The sequence below is a fragment of the Drosophila erecta genome, unplaced genomic scaffold (assembly GCF_003286155.1).
Source record: "Drosophila erecta strain 14021-0224.00,06,07 unplaced genomic scaffold, DereRS2 tig00000152-arrow-arrow-pilon, whole genome shotgun sequence".
Classification (NCBI taxonomy): domain Eukaryota; kingdom Metazoa; phylum Arthropoda; class Insecta; order Diptera; family Drosophilidae; genus Drosophila; species Drosophila erecta.
Window position 1 is genome coordinate 1,874,695 of NW_020825211.1, and position 22,205 is coordinate 1,896,899.

The 22,205-nt window shown below is 39.5% G+C and overlaps 1 protein-coding gene across 5 annotated transcripts in view; it reads right to left on the minus strand.

Moving 5' to 3' along the window:
- Positions 1–22,205, minus strand: part of LOC6551409 (protein sprint) — a 92,377-nt gene that overhangs the window by 32,770 nt on the left and 37,402 nt on the right. The window contains exons 1-3 of one of the 5 annotated variants that reach the window (XM_026982750.1): positions 19,779–19,919; positions 17,527–17,733; positions 3,026–3,793 (exon numbers count right to left, since the gene is read on the minus strand). The exons of 1 other annotated variant lie outside the window; for it this stretch is intronic. In XM_026982750.1, the coding sequence (XP_026838551.1) occupies positions 3,026–3,793; positions 17,527–17,528 (770 nt within the window). In that variant the 5' untranslated portion in view covers positions 17,529–17,733; positions 19,779–19,919. Of the gene's footprint in view, positions 1–1,420; positions 1,440–3,025; positions 3,797–17,526; positions 17,870–19,778; positions 19,920–22,205 lie in introns of those variants that run through there. 3 more of the 5 variants (XM_015155563.2, XM_001977192.3, XM_026982751.1) reach the window with 3 other exon arrangements.

Here is a 22,205-nt window from a genome sequence, read left to right on the forward strand (position 1 = left end):
TATATTAGTTTATGCTATTACCAGAAATATTTAATTTGCTAATAATAAATTGAAAGACAAAGCTCTTCAAAACGTGGTAACTTTAGTCAAGTGGACTTCCCTGCTTCGATTTTGGGGTGTCTTAAAGTCTTGGCAAGTAAAAAAAGAAAAAACCCATCCTATAACATTCAAACACATTTGTCAGCGGTCTACCCTCAGTCAGTCAAAAGGTTAATTTGAGACACATTTTTTTCGTTGCCTCCAAAGCCGTCGCCAAAGTGGCTAAGTTCACGACGAGGACGAAGGACGCAGGACTCGCATCGTCATGACGCCTCAAAGCGGGCAATTTTACGCCATTTTAACAATATTTCTACGATAGCGCACAAATGTTATTAATGAATGGCTAGAGAAATGGCTAAAGAAAGCGGAACAGAAAGGACATAAAAAAAAGAAACAACAAATTGAGAGCCAGCATGTGCTTCCGCCTTCAACTTCAAGGACTTCGCAGCCACAGGACAGCCTGGCTGTTGATGGATCAGCGCCCCACACACACTCACAAAAGGACCTCTTGTCATAAACAAGAAGGAGATGGAGCGAGAAATGCCCTACTTCGCCGTCGACTACATATGAAAAGTTGTCAAACACTCTGACATAATCATGTCAAATTAACACGGAACAAACAGGATGTCAACCTTTCTCCCGACTTTGTTGGTTGGACGGTTGGTTGGTTGCTTGGTTGGTTGGGTGGATAATAAAACACTCTCAAAGAATTAGGCGGCTTTGGGGAAAACTTGGGGCAGGCTCAAGGCCGCGTCAAAGGAAAACACGCTGAAATTTATGGCGATTTACAAAACAAACAACGGCGTGCGATAAACAAAGCAGGAAAATGACAGCCGGGTAGGAGAATCGAAAGTAGGCATCGGTCCCATGGAGAAGTCCATGGCCATGGCCCACTCATGGCAATTAAGATTAAGTGGCGACTATATAAGCGCTCGAGTTTGCGGTGTCCTGTGGCCGAGGAACCTTGAGAGTTTTGGCCATTCTGCGCACAGAAGGTCAGTTTTGCCATAAAACAAATGTAAACAACTTGATTGGTGAGCCAACAGTGGGAAAGCTTAGCACTGACTGGATTCCAAGGCCAAAATCAAGTGAAAAACTGTAGTTCGAGTTATATCGAGGTGGTATAAAAATACTTGCAAAGTCGTACAATAACTATATATCAACTTATCTTTCTGATCATTTGGAATAGTTTTCCATTGAAAGACAAAAGAAAATACTTATAAAATACTTTGTAGCTCAGCTGGACAGTTTATAAAACGGCGAGTATTTGAAAATGTCGCTTGCATCTCAATCGTTATTCACAATCAGGAGTAGCATGTGCCGGGACTAACTCAATTATTGCTCTGTAGATATTTGAAAAGTTTGGCTCACAATACCCAACCTTGGTATTCCTTCAATCGGAAGTTTCGTTCGCACTGAAATCCGTGGTGCTGCTCTTTTTGTTCTGTTCTCGTTCTCATCACCCAGTGCAATCACAGTTGGCCGGAAAATTGTCAAAAGTTTTCCCTCATCCATGGGTCCCATGAATATTTACTCCTTGTGCTCCACGGCCCGGATGAAATCAAAGTGTGGAAAATAAAACAAAATGTAAGCATATGTACAGCTGCAGAGGTGCAGGATATATGGGGTTTTGTATCGCAGAATGCGGGTCTAGCTTCAGCTGGAATGCGGTTGGATTGGATTGGATTGGATTGGATTCGAGTTGGTCAGGAGCAAAGGATTTCGCGTGGGTTGAGCGGGCGGGGCGGGGATATGCAAATTAGTTGTGACAGCTTTCAAAAAGTTCAACATAGTTGTCGATGGTTGCCCCGAGTACTCGGGTTCGTCCTCCTCACTTGGCAGCTGACACATCGAGCTGGAGAGGATGGGGGAAATGCACAAGAGTTCAGAACGTTCAAAGTTCATATGTGCACTTCAAACTTTGCATGTAAGTTTTAACTTGCCATATCAGCATGTTTGTTTCTTTAAAGTGCTTCTTTATTAAGTTGATTTCTTAGAAAAAATGCTAGGAATATATAATGACCATAAAATATATACCAAATGATATAACAGAATAATCTATCTACATTATGACCACTGGCTTTGTTTTATGGATAATGGCTTAGCACATTCCAGCTGATTTCAACAGATTTTTCCTCCCAGTGTAGCTGCACTGCATTTGTGATCTAGCCAAAACAGAAACAGAAAAGAAGTTGTAGGCCAGGAGGCAAGGAGGCAAGGAGTTTAACCCCCTGTCTGTGCCCCAAAGGCAACTCGGAAAACTCAACCGTTTTTGATATGGTAATGTGGCAATGGCAGTGCGTGTGTGGAATGCTCCATTATTAGATTTTTACCCAGTCTAAGCTCCCAGTTGAAAGACGCCCATAAAAAGATGGAAGACGGAGTTGCGGGCCAAAAAGGGGCAAGCATCGTCGAGAGTGCCATAAAGTAGTAATACTAATTAAGTTGTGCATTATGCATGTGCAGCTAGATGAGGAATGGGATTCAGAGTGGGATTGGAATTGGGATTGGGCTTGGGTTTGGGTGTGGGACTGCCACTCCTTGTCAGCTCGATGGGATGCCTGTGGGACGTCGCGTGGTGGGGCACTCGACTCTCGAGCAGCCAGTTGACATCGTTTAGTTGAGCACTCGCCGAACAATGCAGTGATTCCAATGATGCACTAGTCGAGGACCGAGTGTGGCAAGTGTGTGTGGCAAGATAACCTGGAGGACGTCATCGAAGCGAGTGCCGGTTGTGGCCGGAGACTAGGTCACTTTTTGTTGCACCCCAAGCGATATTGAATGAATATTTTGGTGTTGGGTTGCAGGCATAAAACAGGAAGTGGAAATGAGACTCTTTAAAGGTAAATTGTTTGAAAATTGAATTACAAAACGAAATTGAAGTTGACAAGATAGGAAAAAAAATATATAAAATATATATTTATGTTCGATCTTCACCCTAAAGAACACTTTAGTGGAATCACTCAACTGGAATCACTTCACTCACCTTGCTTTAGGATGACCTTTGAACTGCGCCACCTCGGCGTAGCGTCGTCCCAGAGGAACCTCCTGTGGACTGAGTAGGGAATCGCAGAGGACTGGAGCCACCGACTGGACCAACTGGACCGACTGATCGCCCACCGGCAGACTCATGCCCTTGATCAGACGAGCAGCGGGTTCCACGGGGCCACCGCCCTCCGAATTTCTATTGGCGAAATTCTTGAGCTGCTCCCTTAATGAGTAATCCGCTGAGCTGGAGCACGAGGTGGACTCCGACACGGAGGATGTCGAGCTGGATGAATGGCACCTGGGCACCGGCGACGGTGAGTGCAAATCCTGGCCAGCATTGCCGTTCTGCAAGTCCTGATAGGCGGCATGGGCATCCTCGGAGCCACTGCTACTGCCACTACTGCTGGTCGTCGAGGTGGTGGAGCCATTCGACTGATTCGACTGACTGGTCGTATTGGAAACACAGCTATCCATGCTGGCCGTCGAGTTTCGATTCGGATTCTCCCTGGCCTTGGTCTGGTCCACCTTCTTGGTGTCCTCATCCTCCACTCCGATGTCGTGCACCTGCTGCGGCACTATGATCAAGGAAGTACGCTTCCTTAGCGTATCATCCTTGGCATTCATGTTCTGTTTGAGCGTCTTATCCGACTTGGTGGTGTACACGATGACCTCCACCTTCGAGGCGTTCTCCGCAGAGGACACTATTCCAGCTGAGCCAGCTGATGCTCCTGCTGCTCCTGGAACTGCTGCTGTTTCGTGCGACATCCTGCTGCAAAGTCGCTTCAATTTAGAAACTATGCTGCCAAATCGAAGTGACAGAAACAGGGGAGAAATGGAAAATTGATGCTACCAACAACATGCAACTCATAAATGAAGACTACTCCCCCACATGTGTCAATCTTTTTTATTGATTCCGACATTAAATACCCAAGGCGAAGCAGCGCCTTCATAAATGCCATATCGGATATCGGATATCGTGCATATAGCACATCCGATGAACCACTCAGAACACGAATTTTAATACCACCCGGCCACGTTGTGGCTTTCAAAATGTTATTACTAATAAAAAAATGCCAAGACAAACACATTCGCAGTCTGCGGTGGGTATTATGTAACTGCAGTAAAATAAAAAGGGCAACACCTGCCAACCGCCGAATGGAAGTTGGAGACAATTTTTGAGTGCCCAGCTTGGGGAATTGATAGGTTTACTTAAACGACTTGAAACGTCGCAAAATTGAGGATCTTCAATACGCTTAAAGTCGTATAAATTGGGAGTTCTCCGAAGATTTTAATATAATTTCAAATGATGCAATTTACATTTCCTTAGAAAACAAATTCAAGATTTTTTGTATTCCTTCAGCGACTGCAGAAGAAATATTCTGGAAATAATGTGCTCGAAACACCCATGTCCATTAAGAGCATATAACATTCGACCGATTGACATGCAGAGACTTTTATGGTTTTCATGAACTTTTACAATAATTCCTCTGTCAGAACGCAAGTGTCTGTCGCTTTTTTTTTTTGAGACCTGCATCGCCGAGTTCCGTGTGCACGTATCCATTACATTTTGTTGAAAACAAAAATTATTAAACATTTCTCGGCATAAGTGGGGTTTTCTTCGGGGGAAAAATAAAAACAAAAGGTGACCGCTGGCTGGCTGGAATGGCCCATATTTTTGTTGGAATGGACTGCCATTAGAACGCTGGCTTGTGTAAACAACAGTTTGTGGCGTTAAGCAATTACAAACATTTGCTGGCTTTGTTTTGACATCAAAAGAAATTGAAAGAAGCCCCCGCAAAAGTAATATTAATAAGAAAAAAAAAAAAAATAATAATAAAGAAAACACAGAAACATTTACGAGAACGAGACGATCCAGATCAGAGCGACCAAAAACCAAAGTGGGTTTCGTTTTTCGTCGTTGTGGTCGAGTAAATTCTTAATTTATTTATTTGTGGTTCGGCCTCAGTTCACATCATCATCACCATCATCATCACCATCAGTATGGATGGAGTATGTATGTGGAATCGTATGTTTTATGTGTATGCCCTCATGTCTCGCAATCTTTCGTCATTCGGTTAACTAAATATTGCCTTAAAGTCTTGAACATTTGTCGCAATTTCCGTTTTATCGCGAAACACCCACTCCAAGAGGCAAACAGAAACAGATTTTGCGTGTCTCTAAATATTTCTTGCAAAATTCATCATCAAACGAATCATTAATCAAGGGCATACATATACACGTTTAGATCTAATATTTTAATATTTTTGGTTTTTTTTGGAAAGTCATTTCAGTTTCTTAGTATTCTTAGTATTTCTTATATTTCGAAATAGTCTTTGCGTTTATTTAATTATGAAGTACAAGCTACGATTTCAGCTAGCATTTTTTCTTGTATTGAATAATACTGCATGTTTTTTGTTTTTCATCTTTGACAGCCACTATGGGATTTTTCGAATATTAATAATTGTGAATTGCCGACATACACCCACTTTTCCCACGTATTTTGCTTTATAAACATCGTTGTTTGAATGTTAAGTGTTTCGGAATATTGCCATCAATGTTTTTCACTTTATGTCTGGCACCGTTTCCCTTGGCTGCACCTCTCCAAATTCCAAATTCCAAATTCCAATTGCAATACCAATTCCCCCACAACTCATCAGTAAGTACTATGTTATTTTTCCATGCGCTTTTCCGCATATACAACCCCGTGATTGTTGGAACTTTCACGATTTCGCCGATTCAGTCGTGCTCTGGTTGGATTTCGAATGCAGAATGCATTGGACAACGAGTAGACATGAAATAAATAAACATTTCGCAATTACCTGAATCAGTTGACGAGCCAACAATGACAACAATTATAGAAGCAGATACATTATTATATATAGCGACAATCGTGTTCGACATATTCGTAGCTATTCGATTGCATTTGATTGTTTTGTGTACTGTAGCATTAAATTCGCTTGCCAAAGATACACATATGCCATACGCTATTTGATTCTGATTCATTTCGCTGGATAAATTTCCTTGTAAATATATTACCATAAATTGTCTCGCCTTCAAATGGTTTTGAGTTCGAGTTTTGGGAGTGGGAATATGGCCGCTTCATTCGCAAACATTGCTTTTTATTATGAACTATGCAAACTTTATTTCGCCGGCTTGGCATTTCTGATTATTATGCAAAGTGTGAAACGCAATTGTCAACAAATTGTCAGCCAAACTTGGGCTAACTGAGCAGTTTTCTTCGGGTTTCCATTCTAATAAGGAGGAGGGCACGACGGCACCCAACTTGGAATCATTCGAATCACTTTGGTTTGGCTGCCAGGCGAAGCTCGACGCGATTGAATGAATGTCGCGTGCAATGGAGCTCGCTGTTTGTTTTTGCCATTTGCCAAGGTTTTTTTATGGATAGCCATCCAGCGTTTTGGACATTGTATGAATGGTGGATAGTGATTGATTTCAAGGCCAGAAGGCGACATATTTGGACCGATAAAGCAGCCGCCCCAAAATTACTGACTACCATTCAGCTTATATTTAGCGACTTTAAATACATTGCAAGTTTATGATAAATATTTTGAGAAGTCGAAGACTTGTGAAATTGATTTCAAAAGAAATCTGACTTATCCGTCTGTAATTTCTAATAACCCTCACGATTTCTGTCTTATTTAATGAGTCAAGCATAAGTGTGTCATGTTGCTTTCAGATCGTACCTTTTTCATAGTACATACAACATTCTAAGTTAATGTACACATGGATAATTATTGAGCACCACTCTAAGTGCATCCATCAACCGGAATGCAATTAAAACCATCCCATGAATGTGATTCATATGCTACTGAATGAGTGAGTGAGTGAATAATGAATGAATGCTTATCGCTTATTGCCCAACAAACGAAACACAAACTCTAGGGATTCCGTAAGTGGAAGGAAATAAACTTGGAGCTTTACCCCGCCCCCTTTTTTTTTGTTTGCTCCCCAACTTAAAATTCGAAATTATTATTATTTTTTATATTTATTTCCCATCCATATGTGGGTGTTTTTGTTTTTTTGTTCTGCTTTTGGGTGGCCACGTTCCGCGCTTTTGTGTTTAGTAATTTTTCAATTCTTTCCCCTGGTGGTTGGGGGGTTTACGAGTATGTGGTTCTTTTGGGGGTGGTGAGATCTTTGCCCCGGTGGTTGCTTTTTGTCTGCCTTGTTACTACAAATTATCGGCAGTACGCTCGGCACGTGCGCGACGTGTTTCCACAGCGGGGGTTGGGAAATGGGCAAGGGGCAATGGGAAAATGGGGGGGTTTGGGATATGGTGTTTTCCTTTCCACAGCCCCATTTCCCCATCCATGGTTTTAGTGTAATTGATTTCGCATTGCAATGAATGCGTTTGCTGCGTGCCAGGCTCAACGATTTTGAGGTCTTTGATGGTTTGACTTTTGTTATCGCTGCTTTGTGTGTTCCGGGATTTCAATGTTTTAGGATTTGCTCAAGAGCGCAATCGTCAATTGTTTAAATCAAATTTATGGCAGCTTCACCTTTCTGACTGCCTTTCCCTATCATTTCATAATTTCAGGTATTTCTCATAATTACTGATACTTAAAACAGTGGCTCAGAAATTCAATAACTCGACTCATTTGTGCAGAGAAAAAATATGATGGTTTAGAGTGATTTCGTATCGAACTGAAATCGATGAAAATCGGAGCGGGGTCGTATGTATGTGTTTTCCCGTCACTCCATGGCGACAACATTAGCCAAATTGATTTCGACAGCATTCGCTGGTCATTGAGGTTTCCTACTTGGCATCCCGCTCTATAAGCCCCATTCCACTCCACTCAATAATATATTCTCCCCCTAACTCTATAGAGCTCAAGGCCTTAGCGATCCACCTACAAGAAATCCACGCCCACGTCGTGTCCCCCAAAATGCGATGTGGAATGCCAGACGTTGTGGCATTTAGAGCTCAAGAATCAACAAAAAAAAAAAGGAAAAAAATATATATATACGAGCGACAAAAACAAATACAAACAGAATAACACAAACAACTTTGAAATGTTATCTAAATAAATATATATAAACGGCGACACGAGTCTATAAATTATGTAAATGTAAGTTCCGTTTATTTCAATGTTTCTCCATGTCCCCTTCTTCATTTCTTTATAATTTGTTTGGTGTTTGGAAATTTTCGTAAATTTATTTTCGTTTTTCATTCGAGGTTTTTATGAATTTTTAATTTGTTCGCTGGGATTTGGTTGAATGAAAATTTCACACTTTTGCCCAAGAGCAATTTGTGTGATTTGTGAACTAAAAACACAGCCAGTATCTTTGAGATGAATGAATTTTCATTCGGGTTGTCGTTGAAAATATCTGATAAATGTGGGATGCATTCAATATGGTGGGCAGATCGATCTTCAAGTGTATTGGTCGACGTAGGGGTATAATGCAAATGAGAAACATATCTTTGAGATACTCTTGTGGGTGATCTTGGTAACGCAGTTAAAGTCTCCACATAAACAGTATATTTATGCTCTTTAGGTTTTATATGGGATTGGATTGCAAGCGTCATTTGTTTTAAGTTAAAGGCCATATGTTTGCCATAAAAAAGTATTTATTATGTGCACTTTAAACTTTAAATCTTCACTTTAAGATTGAGCATGTGGCCCTGCCTTAAAATTAATTTGCTTAAAGTACGAATAGATAAAAAGATATAGATGAACAACCTATCAAATTATAAAAAGTATAATCTAAAAAGCATATCTAAGGCCATAACAAATTAAATTTATCTACCAGTACAAATAGTAAACATATTTTCGATAGTGCGGTTGTTTTGTAGTCCACTAAAGCCATCGCACGCTCATAACACATTGAACTCTCATTTATCTCTGAGATACTTTTTTGTTTTGTTATTTATTTTTGTGTGAAAAAAATGCTGGCCCAGTAGTGACTAATGGGTTGCCTCACGCAGTGGAAAAGGAAACGAAATTCGCCGCTTACACAATTTGTATCTATCAGATACCCCGCCAAACTTAATTCGCTTTGTAGCCAAAGATGCTGTCGGTTTGCTCGGTGAAAGGCGCCGCTAAAAAAAATATCGCCAGAAAAGCAAAACGAAAAAAAATAACAGAAACTAGAGGCGTTGAAATATTTATGATATGGGGCAGCTAAGAAATGCACACAGAAATGCAGTTCGATATCAATTTAAAATGCACTGATACAAATTCGACAGAAAGTTAGACAAGCAACTAACAAATTTATCAAAATTTTTAGGTCATCTTAAATGTTGAGACTCCCATTTAAATACAATTACTATACCAAACGCCTTAGCATTTCACATTCTTTGCGTTTATTCTGTATAAAAATCTAAATTTAATGCTTTACGTTTGTAGCCAATATTTCCAATCAAACTATCTTAAACTAATGTCGAACGATTATTGTAATTTGTAGTAATATTTGGAGCATAGCTGATATGATTTATTAATCTAATTTAAGCGAATTTTCTACGGTGCAACTAAACTACTTTTGACGCCACCGTTGGATGTTAACCGATGTTGCTCCATTTGTATCTTACGGTTCGTAGTTGCAAAACTTGACCATACAATAGACACACAGCAACAACAATACGAACTGCACACAAAAATATGAAAGTGCAACGCTGCAGCAACAAAAAAAAAGAAAAACATAAAAAACAGAAGCATGAAAAAGAAGCCGTTTTGTATAGCGAATAAAAAAAAAGAAGAAAAAACCTGCTCAGCAACTTTTACGTTGCGCCCTCGTGGAACGCAAGTGTATGCCATTGGCAGTCTGAAAGATATATGTAAATAAAAATAAAAGATACACAAGCAGCAGCAGCAAAAATACAACGATAAGACAACGGTAACTTGACAGTGGGATCAGCAAAAAGGTTAATATTTAAAATGAAACAAAAATCTATACAGATTCGTTAGAATCTTCATTGTCCCCTACAAAACTATACAAAATCAGACACAAAACACAATTAAAATAGCGAAGTTTGTTGGGAAAATTAACATGTGGCCCAGTAAAAGGGGTCGAACTATTTTCTTTTTTTCCCCATTCCCCATCGAAGTCACTAGTTGTATAGATCTAATTGAAAAGACGAGTGGCTTAACTGCCCTACGATATGGTATAATAAGAGGGGAGACACCAAGGGATCCCGAGAACTTGAGAAAGGCACAACGAATTTTAACTGGGCGTGTTGTGGGGCTCTAATTAAAGAGAAATATGCACACAACTGGCCATCGGTCATAATCCATCCATGAAGATCACTTAACGAAACGAAATGTCGAATGGTTAACGATTCGTTCCCATAGAGTTGTAAACATCTTGGAAATCAATTGTGTGTGCTTAATTCTTATTACGAAAGTCCATAACCCCAAATGGGGCTTTCATTGGGGCTTTTTATAGCTGGGCTTAGGCTTAAGATGGCGTTCTAACAATTAAAAAGTCTGGGGCGTACAGCTAATGGAACTGGTTCATAAAAGTTTAAGGAGAATGAACTACAATATCGAAAATACTTGTAAACATTTAAAACTTGATTATAATAATCGTAATTCGCCCATTAAATTGTTGAAAATTTCAACAGAAAACCATAGATACAATTAATCTCAACGCGTTCGCCAATAATAATGCCATATATGTATGTTAAGCACGCACGTCTTTCAAATTAGTTCTCTAAAAGACGAGAAAATCATGCTCAAAAACGATCGATCGGTCGATCGGTCTTTCAGCCCACGTATCTTTGAAACTAAAATGCGGAAATTTCAGATGAAACCGTATGGCAAAATGTGTCATTTTGAAGTCGTGTGTGATTCCCAAAGATCGATGAATGGGCCAACCAAGCATTTGGCAATCGACGTTGTTACTGAATTCACAATTCACATGGACACGATGTGATGATGATTTATGACGACACGAGATACGCAAATTGACACTTTCGCATTTCCATTCAAATAGGAACGCGATCTATTTGCATAAAGAACCACTAGAGAGTAGAGTCAAATGAAATGGAAGTTAAAAAATTAGCATAAACAGACGATCAGGCGATCTGGAATTCATTGATCTTCTATTATGGGGTTCTTGTCTACATCTATATCTATAATATCGTTTTGTGCGGTTGTCTCTGGGTCAAGAAAGCGGTACCGTTACAATCTGCTCCAAAAAGATATTCAATTTATCTGCATATATCCACATTTTCTCTACTTCGTATTCTCTTTTCTGTTTTTCTTTTTTTTGTATTTTCTCATTTTTATTTTCCTCTTTTTGTTTTAGGCCCGCTATCTCTATGTTGGCGTTTATAAAAATATTTTTATTACAATATTTTGATATCCGTTCGCTTGGTGTTTTCTAAGTGTTTTACATCAAATTAAGTTGATTTTCGTTTTTATGGGATGTTATTTTTACACTGTCGACTTTTTGTATCCATTTGACAGGCGAGCATAAAACGCAATTTGAAAGAAATACGATGAACACATAAAAAAAATGTTGAAAGGAACACAGACTAGGCATTTAAGAGCATTAAACAAATGCTGTTTTTTTGCAGTGCAATTGAGCAGCATGGGAGAATACAGAAAAATAGATTCTTTGTGAAAAAGAGCGAAGAGAGTGGCACGATCGCTGGTTATTGCCACGAGCTGTAGAATGTAGAAGTGCAAAAAGGGTGTCGTTGGGTCAATCTCAATTGCTTTCGGAGGCGGGGCAGTTTGAAGAATCAACAGATGATTTCGCTGTTGCAGTTCCGGATTATAAATGAAATTGTTCACATATGTGCATATGCATAAGTGGCAGTCAAAAGACGATGTATCTCTAGGGGCAAGTTCAACTGAAAAGTTTATTGAAAAAATATCTGTATTTTATTTTTATAAATAATAGAAAATACGCTTGAGATTGTTTTAAAATTGGATCTGAAATGTTAAGACAGATAGATTTTAACTATTTTGATCACGTAAGTATTTTCTATTTTTATTTTCATTTTTCATTGGTAGTCGGTTGATGTTGAACTAGTTTTCCATTGCACTGCAATCGCCCGTATGTCTGAGATACCTTATATATTTATGGAGCCCGGCCTCTATCGATCGCCAGTAAATCCCTCACCCACACTCAACTGAAAAGCCAAACTAAAGTAAACTGAAAAAAGCAGACCTGTGCAACCTGCTTTGCTGGAATGCACCCGTCCCACTCAAAAGAACAACAAAAAATACTACGAAAATGAAAATCGAGGGTAAAGGGGTTGGTGGCAGGGCTAGTATCTGATTACAGTTTGAATGGCTGCAATGAACCAGAAAATTTGCTTTTGTATCCTCTAGATACTTCTCTCCGCTGTTCGTGAGCGTTCTTCGCCCAGATACTGGTGCTTTTTTAGCCGCAGGTGATGGCGATAAAAAGGAACCCATCTAACAAAGAAACAGGTGCAATTGATGCACAGTACAAAAATTGATGGTGCTCCTTACTTATGCTAGCCAAATCAAACACTAATCAGTTCAGATAATAACTCAATTTAATGGCGCAGTTAAATAATAGTTATATATAGTTAAATATTTAAATGGCAAACGGGTTGAACTTAGCTCAAATTTTAAATATTTTTGAAGGAACTTGGTACAGGGAAATGATATAATTGGCAGTATTTTGTAGCTACATTTTTAGGAGCCCTCGATTTGGCCATATTTTTTTCACTGGGTGTTACTGGACAGTGAGCATTGAGCTTCACCTTACTCCATCACTCCCCCTTTTGCCGCAGCTCCTTGGACATTATTTTTGTCCGAGGTGAAACGGACACAAAACGTGACTGGCAACAAGTTGGGGCCGAAACTGAGGCGAAAACTCTGGCTCTCGAGTGGCCGAGTGAAGTGCGGCAACGTGGTTTGTTACCGATGCTACGACAATTACAGTTATTTTATGAGTTTGCAGAGCATAACCAGCAGCATCAGCCAAGAACTTAGCCATCCAACAACATTCAACACTCAACACTCAACATTCAACATCCACATCGTTGGCCACTTCATTTTGCAAAGAGAGCGGAAATTTAATGAGCAACACGCCCTCGCAGTTGCAATTGCAAAATCTGCCGCAGCCACCATTTGTGCATCCACATCCATCAGATACTTTATGTTTCTCCCGGGGCACAGCTTCCACAGTAATGATGCGTTTAGCAGATTATGAGCTCAGCTTCTGGGATGCCAAATTGGAGCAGCCAAAGAAGAGGAGAAAACCGAGTTGGAAAATTGCAAAAATTGCAAACGCTGTTCAGTATTTTGTGGTCATTTAGAAAATGCGAAAAACTGCATCTATCCCGGGGCGATATTCAATGCGATTTAGTACGTGCTGTGCGATATGGTAAGTTGAAAATAACAGATCTGTGCTGTGGCAATCAGTTAACTTGATGCCAGACGTCTGCCAGTTAGGTATTTATCAAGTGTTTTAAAGAGACTTTGTTAGTTAACTTATTTGAACCACAATACTTGTTATACATAATTTCCATGCTACACCTAAGCACTCGATACTGGGTTAAGTGGGGCAGCTACAAATCGCTTCATTAGCGGTGCACAACAACCATAGCAGCGCGACGACATGCCACTTTCACATAAAATGGCCAAAACAAAGCAACCGAATATTGGCCAAAAACCAACTGTTGTCAGGCAACTAACTTGCAGGTAAATCAATCGTTGAGTTAGGCTAAGCTAAGTATGTTAACCTGGCCTAGTGTGTTTGGCGGCGTATAGTTGATGGCGGCTTAATACACTCCCCCAAAAATGAAATACAAGTGAACATATCGGGGTGGCAAGAGAAGAAGTGCGGCAACGCCGCTCTCGAACTTCAACTTGGCCATGTGGCATGTCAATTTTTCCACCATTTGCGGCAATTTCTTTTCGTTTTTCGGGGCTCTTCTATTTGTGTTTATTGTGAGAAGGAAAAAAGCAAAAGGTTATGCCCCGCTCCTTTAATTCCGTAATTCCGCCGGTTTCGTTGCCGTTCGTTTAATTTTATTGCCTAATTTTCAACTTTGATTGCTGCCACACCCCTATACCCCTCGAAAAAAAAAGAAACCAAATGAAAAGAAGGGAAACACTCCACCCTCTTTCTCCTGTCACTTTCACGCTCATTGACATTTCTTTGGCCGAGATTTTAGCGGTTTCCCCCACAAATTTCTTCCTGCAGTTTATCTTTCAATTTTCGTCTGTCGAAGAGTGCCAGCGATAATCCATTTTTATATTTTATTTAGCATTTAAACGCTAGCATATTAAACGCTTCATTTAGTGCGCGCGAAAATATCATAAAAAAATTAACATTTTCCGCCTCCTTTGGGGGAAAATTGGCAGCGGTGATGAGGAAAGCTCATTATTCCATTACCTGAGGGAAATCCACAAAAGGATCATTAACTACAATTTACTGCCGCTTTTGTGGCATAGAAAGTTGCTCTTGGCGCTGCGACAACAACATCTGTCTTGGGAAACTCCTAAATCTCAACCGGTATAAATTAATTGAGATATACTGCTATATATATTTGGACAGCCATAATTCAAGTCTAATGCCTGGTTAAGTAAATTGTATAATGTAGCTGCCAGCTGTTTCTATAACATTAAATTCGTTTAGTGACATTGCGATAACTGAAAAGCTAGTCACTTGTCAAATGCAGCTTCACAATTTGATTGCAGTCGCCATAAAAGTAAATAACATTTTTATATCGTTTAGTTCGTGCTGTCCTCAGTGGAAATACTTGCATTTGAGCCACTGCGGTTTTGATATTCCATAAAAAATGGCCACTAAAAGCTTAACGATTCACGATTTTATCTTTTGAGTGGCATCTACTTTATTGAAAATGCTTCAAAAAAGAGACACAAAATAAGCGAAAGGCAATTTTAATAAAATAATCGAAAATGAGAGAGGCAGCTAGCTTTGACTAGCTAGCTTTGATAATAATGATTAGAAATTCTATAATAATATTTTAATAAAGTTCAGAAACACTTTAAAATGGATTGCAGACACTTCGATGGCTGGTTGATTTCAATGAGTAATATTTCACGGCCAATAAAAGTATCTTAAGGAACCACCTCTTCAACATATCTAGATATTATTTTAACCACAACTTATGTGGTCACCTGTTTTGTACGTGGGGTGCCAAGCTGTCGCAATGGATATGCTCGTATATATCGTATATATTTCGAGGGTTTGGGTCCGACAACCACCCACGCACACAGATTGCAAGTATATCTGCGTATCTGACAGATAGACGAGCTCACTCATGGCGAACTATCAATAGCATCATCGGCAACAAGAAGTTGGCTTTGTCTTTCGCTGATTTTCATTCTGGTTTTTGTTTTTGATTTTGATTTTAAGTTGCTTGTGTTTCACCCTGTAGGCGGCTGCTTCCAGTTGGCTTCTTGGCTTGATTAAATATTGCCAACGACAACGGGCCCAGTCTCGAGTTCAAGATGGGAAATGAACGTCGCGACTTCGTCATCGTCTGATGCCGCCTTTCAGCTTTTTGGATCGCCCATTCCACCGGGGTTTTTAGTTTTTAGCCCCCGAATAGCCCCTCAAACCCCCTGGCAACCCACACTTTGCAGTGCGTCGTCAACGTCTGAAGTATCTTAAAGAAGATGCCAGGGCAGAAGCACACGGAAGTGAGTCAAAAATAAAAAAAGAAACAAGAAAAAGACCAAAAAATTACAGAACACATAGCCCCGCCTGTTTGCCTCTTGGAACAAGCTTCAATTGAGATATGCTAAAGATCGCAATTATTTGAGTTGGAGACCCTGAAAATAAAGTTTAACGCTCTTTACAAAAGAGGTTCGTTGATTTTCGGCGGACACAGCGATTTTAATTTACCCAAATGAGTTTTTAAATGATTTAATCTCTTTAATGAATATTTAATGATTTATTTACAACTCAAGTTCTTCAAGTCATAACTTGAAATAGTAATAGACTAGTGTGTATCAGGCCAAGTAGTAATATGAAGTGATTCTCCTCAATATTTGTTTGTAATATTTTTGAAAGACAGTAAATTCATTCAACTCAACTGTTAGGAAATCTGTCAATCAAAATTGTGAACGAGTATTTAAAAACAATTTAAGCTGAACAAATCCTCTTATGTTTCCCCATCGAATTCTTAAACAATTAAATGAACGCCGATTGCCACAATTACGATATGCATTGAAAATCCCATTATTTCTCTGGGGAATTACGCAATGTACAACTTATTGAGATACCAGCAAGAAATTTCGTAATCGCTGATTGGATGTAGGACTGGTAATGGGCACTACTGTTTCCTACAAAATGGGTTAAGAATCGGAATCGACGGGTAGACACTGTTGATAAGCCAGGTGGGTGCCCCTGCGCTTGAAAGAAAGAAAACAAAGCTGATAACAAACGAGAGGGAAAAAATCGAAAGGAAATGGGGAAATGTATTCTCTTCTAAAGACTGCAATTTGTTGTTGTTGACTTTTGAGTTGGCCTGCGGTTAAATTCATTATTTACCATCAGTTTGCTTTTCAAAATCTATTTGAATGTTTGTCCAGTAAATGCACAGTGAAAAAATATACAAATATGATGATATACGATGACTATATAATTTGCAACTTAGGAAACCTGAAGAGAGTCTATTATCCCCCAGTAGAATCTAGCCTGCTTTAACTTTATTAACTTCTGTGCCTTCTGATTCTATATCTCGTTTTTTTCAGTGCCGATAAAGTTGTGATTGTGCAAGGGGGAATATCACAACTTTGGGGAGCAGACAAACAAATTACAAAGAAATTGTCATCGGCGCTTACATATACATATATGTATATTGTTTTTTTTTTGGAGACATCATCGATTGACCGTCGATATCGCAGGCGCCTTCCTCCCCGCATCATCGCAGTCCCCTGTTCACCACATCGCAGAACTTTTTCCAACAAATGCTTTCCCCTTATCGCTTTCAGGTGGCAACTTTGATTGGGCGGATGATGTCGCAGAACGACGGGGGGTCATTTGTTCTAAGTGCCTTAAATGTCCCATCATGTTTTGTCCATCTATCTGACCAAAACTGAGGGCCCATCCCGTCGTTTTGTTTGTGTTTTGCGCAGTGCAAGACGAATGATAAGGAAAAGCCGGCGTATTTGTTGCACATGTGGAGTTTCAGTTTGGGGGAAACATACATAGTACATACTTCTGGCGGACGGAGGGGGTCGACTTTGAAACGGTGGTGGTAGGAGGGGTTCAAAGAGTCAATAAGTCAACAGCCCAGGCACTTTGAACTCTCTACATCTATTAGATATTAATTGTCAAGCGTGGGGTCGTTGTATCTTTGTTATTTTACTTTCAAGTTATAACTTCGCCCAAAGATATTTAACATAACATACAGCCCCGCGTTCTTTTAGCCAGTTATTTCAAGTAATTCTTCGCCAGTGAGATTCCTATCATATCCTGTTATCTTCATTATTGAGTGCAGTTTTTTGTGTTGGTAGCGAAACAATTTTTCATTTTGTATTTTTTCTGTTCTTTTTTTTGCATTTTTGCATTACTTACATGTTGTTGCTTTCTGTGTCGTGTTTCTCTATGCAAATTTTCAGAGGCGGAGAAGAGACGCTGTCCCTCTCTTTCCCGCTGTGGCTTTCGGTCTCTTTCTGCGATGACAAGTTCGTTGACTGTTGAAAGAGTTTCGTATTAAAATTGTTTAAAATGCAACTTCTTGCACTATTTTCCGATGCTTCGATGGCATTTTCACGGTTTGCACTTTTTGTTATTCGTTCGATGGATTGAAACAGATCAAATTGAGAATATTAAAGAATTAATTATGTTTTTTCCTGCCGCAGAATCGTTTGCCCCACAGTCGTTCATTCAATTCATTCGAGTGGTTGTCATGACAATGAAGCTCAAAAAAATAAAAAAAAATATATGAAAAAATACCCCACTGCTGACCATCAGCTTGATATGTAAATAAAATGGAAAATTCACTCAGGCGTACAATGCACGTTAATGAAACTCCACAACCCACACTCCAAAACAAAAAAAAGAAAAACGATGGAAAACCGGGACAGTTTCCATGCTGGAAAACTAAACGAATGAAAATGGTAAATCTGATAAAGCGTGGAAAGAGTGTATGTTTAAAGCTACATATGTACATTGAATATTTTATCAATAAAAATATTTATGGCTATTAAAATATATTAATTTCAGATCTCTTGGTTTTTATCGGACTTTAATTGATTAAGTGGCAGTAAACGTATTTGGGAATGATAAGGAATATAACTAGGAAAATCAATATCAATGTTAATATATGTACTAAAAAGATTTAAAATATCCAAAGTATTCATTATAAAAACTGAAATCAAGATATTTTAAGAGGCATTTAAGAAAACTCTACGGAGATTTTCCCTGCGGCTTTTCGCGCTCAACTGCAATCTGCATTTGGTTTTTAGGTTTCGGTTAGTGCTTTTCTTCATTTACAGTTAATAAACATTAACCGCAAGTGGCCTAGTCTTAGCCCATTAAGCATTAAACACATACATGTGTATTGGAATGCGGCTGCGGAGAATCGCTGCAGCACATGCTAGCAATTCTTCTGGCCATTCTTTGCCGCAGCCCTTCTTTCTTTCATGTTCCTTTAGGGAAAACTCAAGTGTCATCGCATTTGTTGTTAAATTGATTGTCGATCGTCTCGAATGACATTAATGACGGCGGAAAAGCTAAAAAGGATTGGGGAAACAGCGTGTGGGGAAAACTAAAGTGCAGCCAGAGGAAATTATGATTTTCACAAGCTATTTTCGGACCCCACATCTCCGCATATGAATATGAAGATATGGTATTTTTAGATCGAACAAAGTAGCTCAGAAAACTTTGAAGCCATCGAGGGAAATTGATGGAAATCATAAATTTAAACAGGTGTTAAACTACTTACAAATCAAAAGGGTAAAACAATTTCTATCTATACAAAGAATTACTATATTTACATACAATTTACATATGTACATACATAGATAAAAGGAATTTGGTTTTTATGGATTTTTGTTAATAGCTTTAAGAGCTTGATGCTGTAACCAATTTCCCAAAAGTCGTAAACAAAAATCGTACTAAGCCGCACTTTTTTTTTAAATACAAAACACCATATTAGGCAATCGCAATAACATAAATCACGAATACTTGGGGGCTCTTTTTGCTTATTTTTCTTAGCTTTGCAGGTGATAAACGCGATAATTCCGAAGAATCTGGGACTGAGTCAGAAAGAGATGGCGAGACACTGGACGGAAAAGAGAGGGCAACATGAGTCACCCACGAAGATCAATGTGCGACATAGATTTAAATTTAACTGCACGCCTTGCCAAATCGAAACCGAACTCAAAATGCGATGAAAACTCGTTTCAAACTCTAAACACTTTTAGCTTACTTTGCATTTATCGCGAAAACCCATGTGCAAAAGTTAAAAATAAGAAAAAACAAAAACCGAAATCGAGACAAAAACAAACAAAGCTGCCTGTAAAACTACAATGAAGGAGAAACTGAAAAAAAAAGCGGCAGCAAAATTTTTTGTTTTCGGTTTTCCTCCTTGTCTTCTTGTTCTCTGTTATTCTTTGATTATTTGTGTTTGCATTGCGAAGAATTAAAATAAATAAATGAGACACACACACACACACACGCACACGAACAAAAAACGTAAGGCATATGAAATAATCGCAAATGTTTAAGGCATTTTTTTATCTATTTATTTGGCACTCGAATGTTGGTTAATTACACGCACACACACAATTAGCATTGAGAAAAAAAAAATGACGCGCACTTACAAAACAAAATTCGCAATTCGAAATTATTCGCGTGTGAACATTGTCGGCGTTTCTTATTCGATTTCCGAGCAGCCGCGACTACGAACCGTCCTCATCGGGCATTCCAACCAGAATGAGTGGACAACAGTAGTTTGCCACCGAGCGCAGCGAGAGCGCACGAAGAAGAGCGAATGAGAGTGAGAGAATGAGTGAGAGCGGCAGCGCTTTTGCGGCATTGCACAAACATGTGGAACGAGTTTGCTGCATGGGAAGTGGATGCTGCCCACACACACACGCTTATGCTCCGCTCACGCACACGCATACGAATACAAAGGCCGCTGGTAAGTTGCGCAAATCGCAAATGTTTTGTTTTTTTTTTTTCGCTCTCTCCCCTCTTCGTCGTCTTCCTTTTCGTGCGTTTTGTTGTTGCCGCCGCGATCGAAATCACGAAAAACCGCCATAAAAGCGTATGCATTGTTTTTGGTCAACTGCATTGCAGACCACGGCATCCACACAGCCACAAAAATTAACAACATCCACTGCACAGGGAAAAACCATTGCAAGCAACTTGCAATATTTTGCAACGATTTAATGGATTTACCGCTTGAAACTTGTAATATAAAAACATACGTTTATAATTACATGCACACATACTTTGTATGTACATACAATAAGAATAAAATGCCGTGGATTAGATTTGTGAGTACACCTTTGGTTCATTTCTTCCAGTGCAGAACATCAAATGCCGAAATGAACGCAGGCGAATGACTATTTAAAGACGCCTTATAAACGCATCTAGCAAATCGAGAGGCGAAAAGGCAAAAAACGGAGGCGTTTGCGTGCGAGGGCGTGGCAGTGGGCGGTTGAGGAAATCTGGGCGAGGTCGCAAATGCGATAACTTTACCATTTCCCTCCCCACATGTTATTAAAATCTCTGTGACAAACTCGACTTTCTATGGGGCTTAAATATTGCAGCTACGATTTAGTAAATGCTAATAAACAAAGAGGAAGAAGTTGATTCAGTTATTTAAACGTTAATGTAAACTAAATGGTCAGGAAACTAACTATAAATACATATGTACATATATATAAAGTATGTAAACATGTATGTACATAGAGATTCATAGCGATTTTGGCATTCCGTTATTTACAGCAGTCATATTCATACGATTTTTTGCCCACTGTAAAAGAAGATCGGTAGAGGGGAGAGAGCAGTGATCGTCTTGCTCGCTTATTTTTCAAGGAAGTGGAACGTAAGTATGTAAATGCACACACACGCTCGCACACACTTAACTTGAATGTGGGAGAGCCCTTCGCTCAAATCGTCAAAACTGCGCCAAAGTTTCTTATTATTTGTATTGCTGTTGTTGCCTTTGTTGCCCTCTTATTTTCAGTTGTGTTATGCGCCTTGTTTTCTTTGTTGTTTGGCCTGTTCTTTTACATTTCTTACATTCTGAATGGCCTCGAATGATCGGAGCAAGTTGAACGGGAGTAAGAAGCAGAGTGGAAGAGGGAGTGGGAGTGGGAGTGGGAGTGAGAGTGGGAGTTAAAGAGGAGAGCGATGAGAAGTGTGTGTGAGAGAGAGAGAGAGAGAGAGAGAGAGAGGGACACAGAGAGTGAGAGAGCGGCATGGATCGACCAGCTGTTGCGGCCAAAGCTTTTGGTTTTGTTTTTGTTTTTGGTCTCCCAATTGAAGCAGAAACCGGCTCCAATAAGACAAAAATGGGAGAGGCATTCCAGAAGGAATGCTGCTTTTACTTCCCATTTTCATTTCCATTTGACCAAGTTGACAAATTGGCTCCGACATTCCAGAGTGACAGGGACAGGGACAGGGAGCGGGCGACAGAGACAGGCGCAGCGACAAATAAATCAAAATTAATGCCATACAATTATTAATTAATGTAATGAATGTGCTATTTGCTTAGACAGATGTTGCCAACAGCCAAAAAAGTGGGGGAATGGGCAAAAATTATGGGGAGGGGGGTCGCACAATGGGCCCTACTTAAATTATGATTTCTTGACCATTTCGCCTTAATTACACATGCAAAGCCAAGCTCCATCGCCTGTGCGAGCAGTACGGCGCGATATTGCAGCAGTGCGAATGAGACGGCATATGGCTCAAATTGCAGTTACCGTTACAGTTAACAGGGCTTAAGAGGAAAGTACAGTCGACACTCGAAATTCGCAGGAAATAAAATTATATTTGGACCACTATGAATGTTTAGTTATTTCATTGAAATAACTTTACTTTGCATACATATGTAAATCTACAACATTGGAATGAAAAATGCACCCTCGTAGTTAACCTTATAAGATTTTGCTTATAAAATAATTTCTTTAACCCATGAAGAACACATGAAACACATGTGTCCTTTATCGGGCGACTCCTGTAAACGATTCGCTCGTTTCAAAAGCACCGACCATTTACAACATAAATTGAAAAACTAT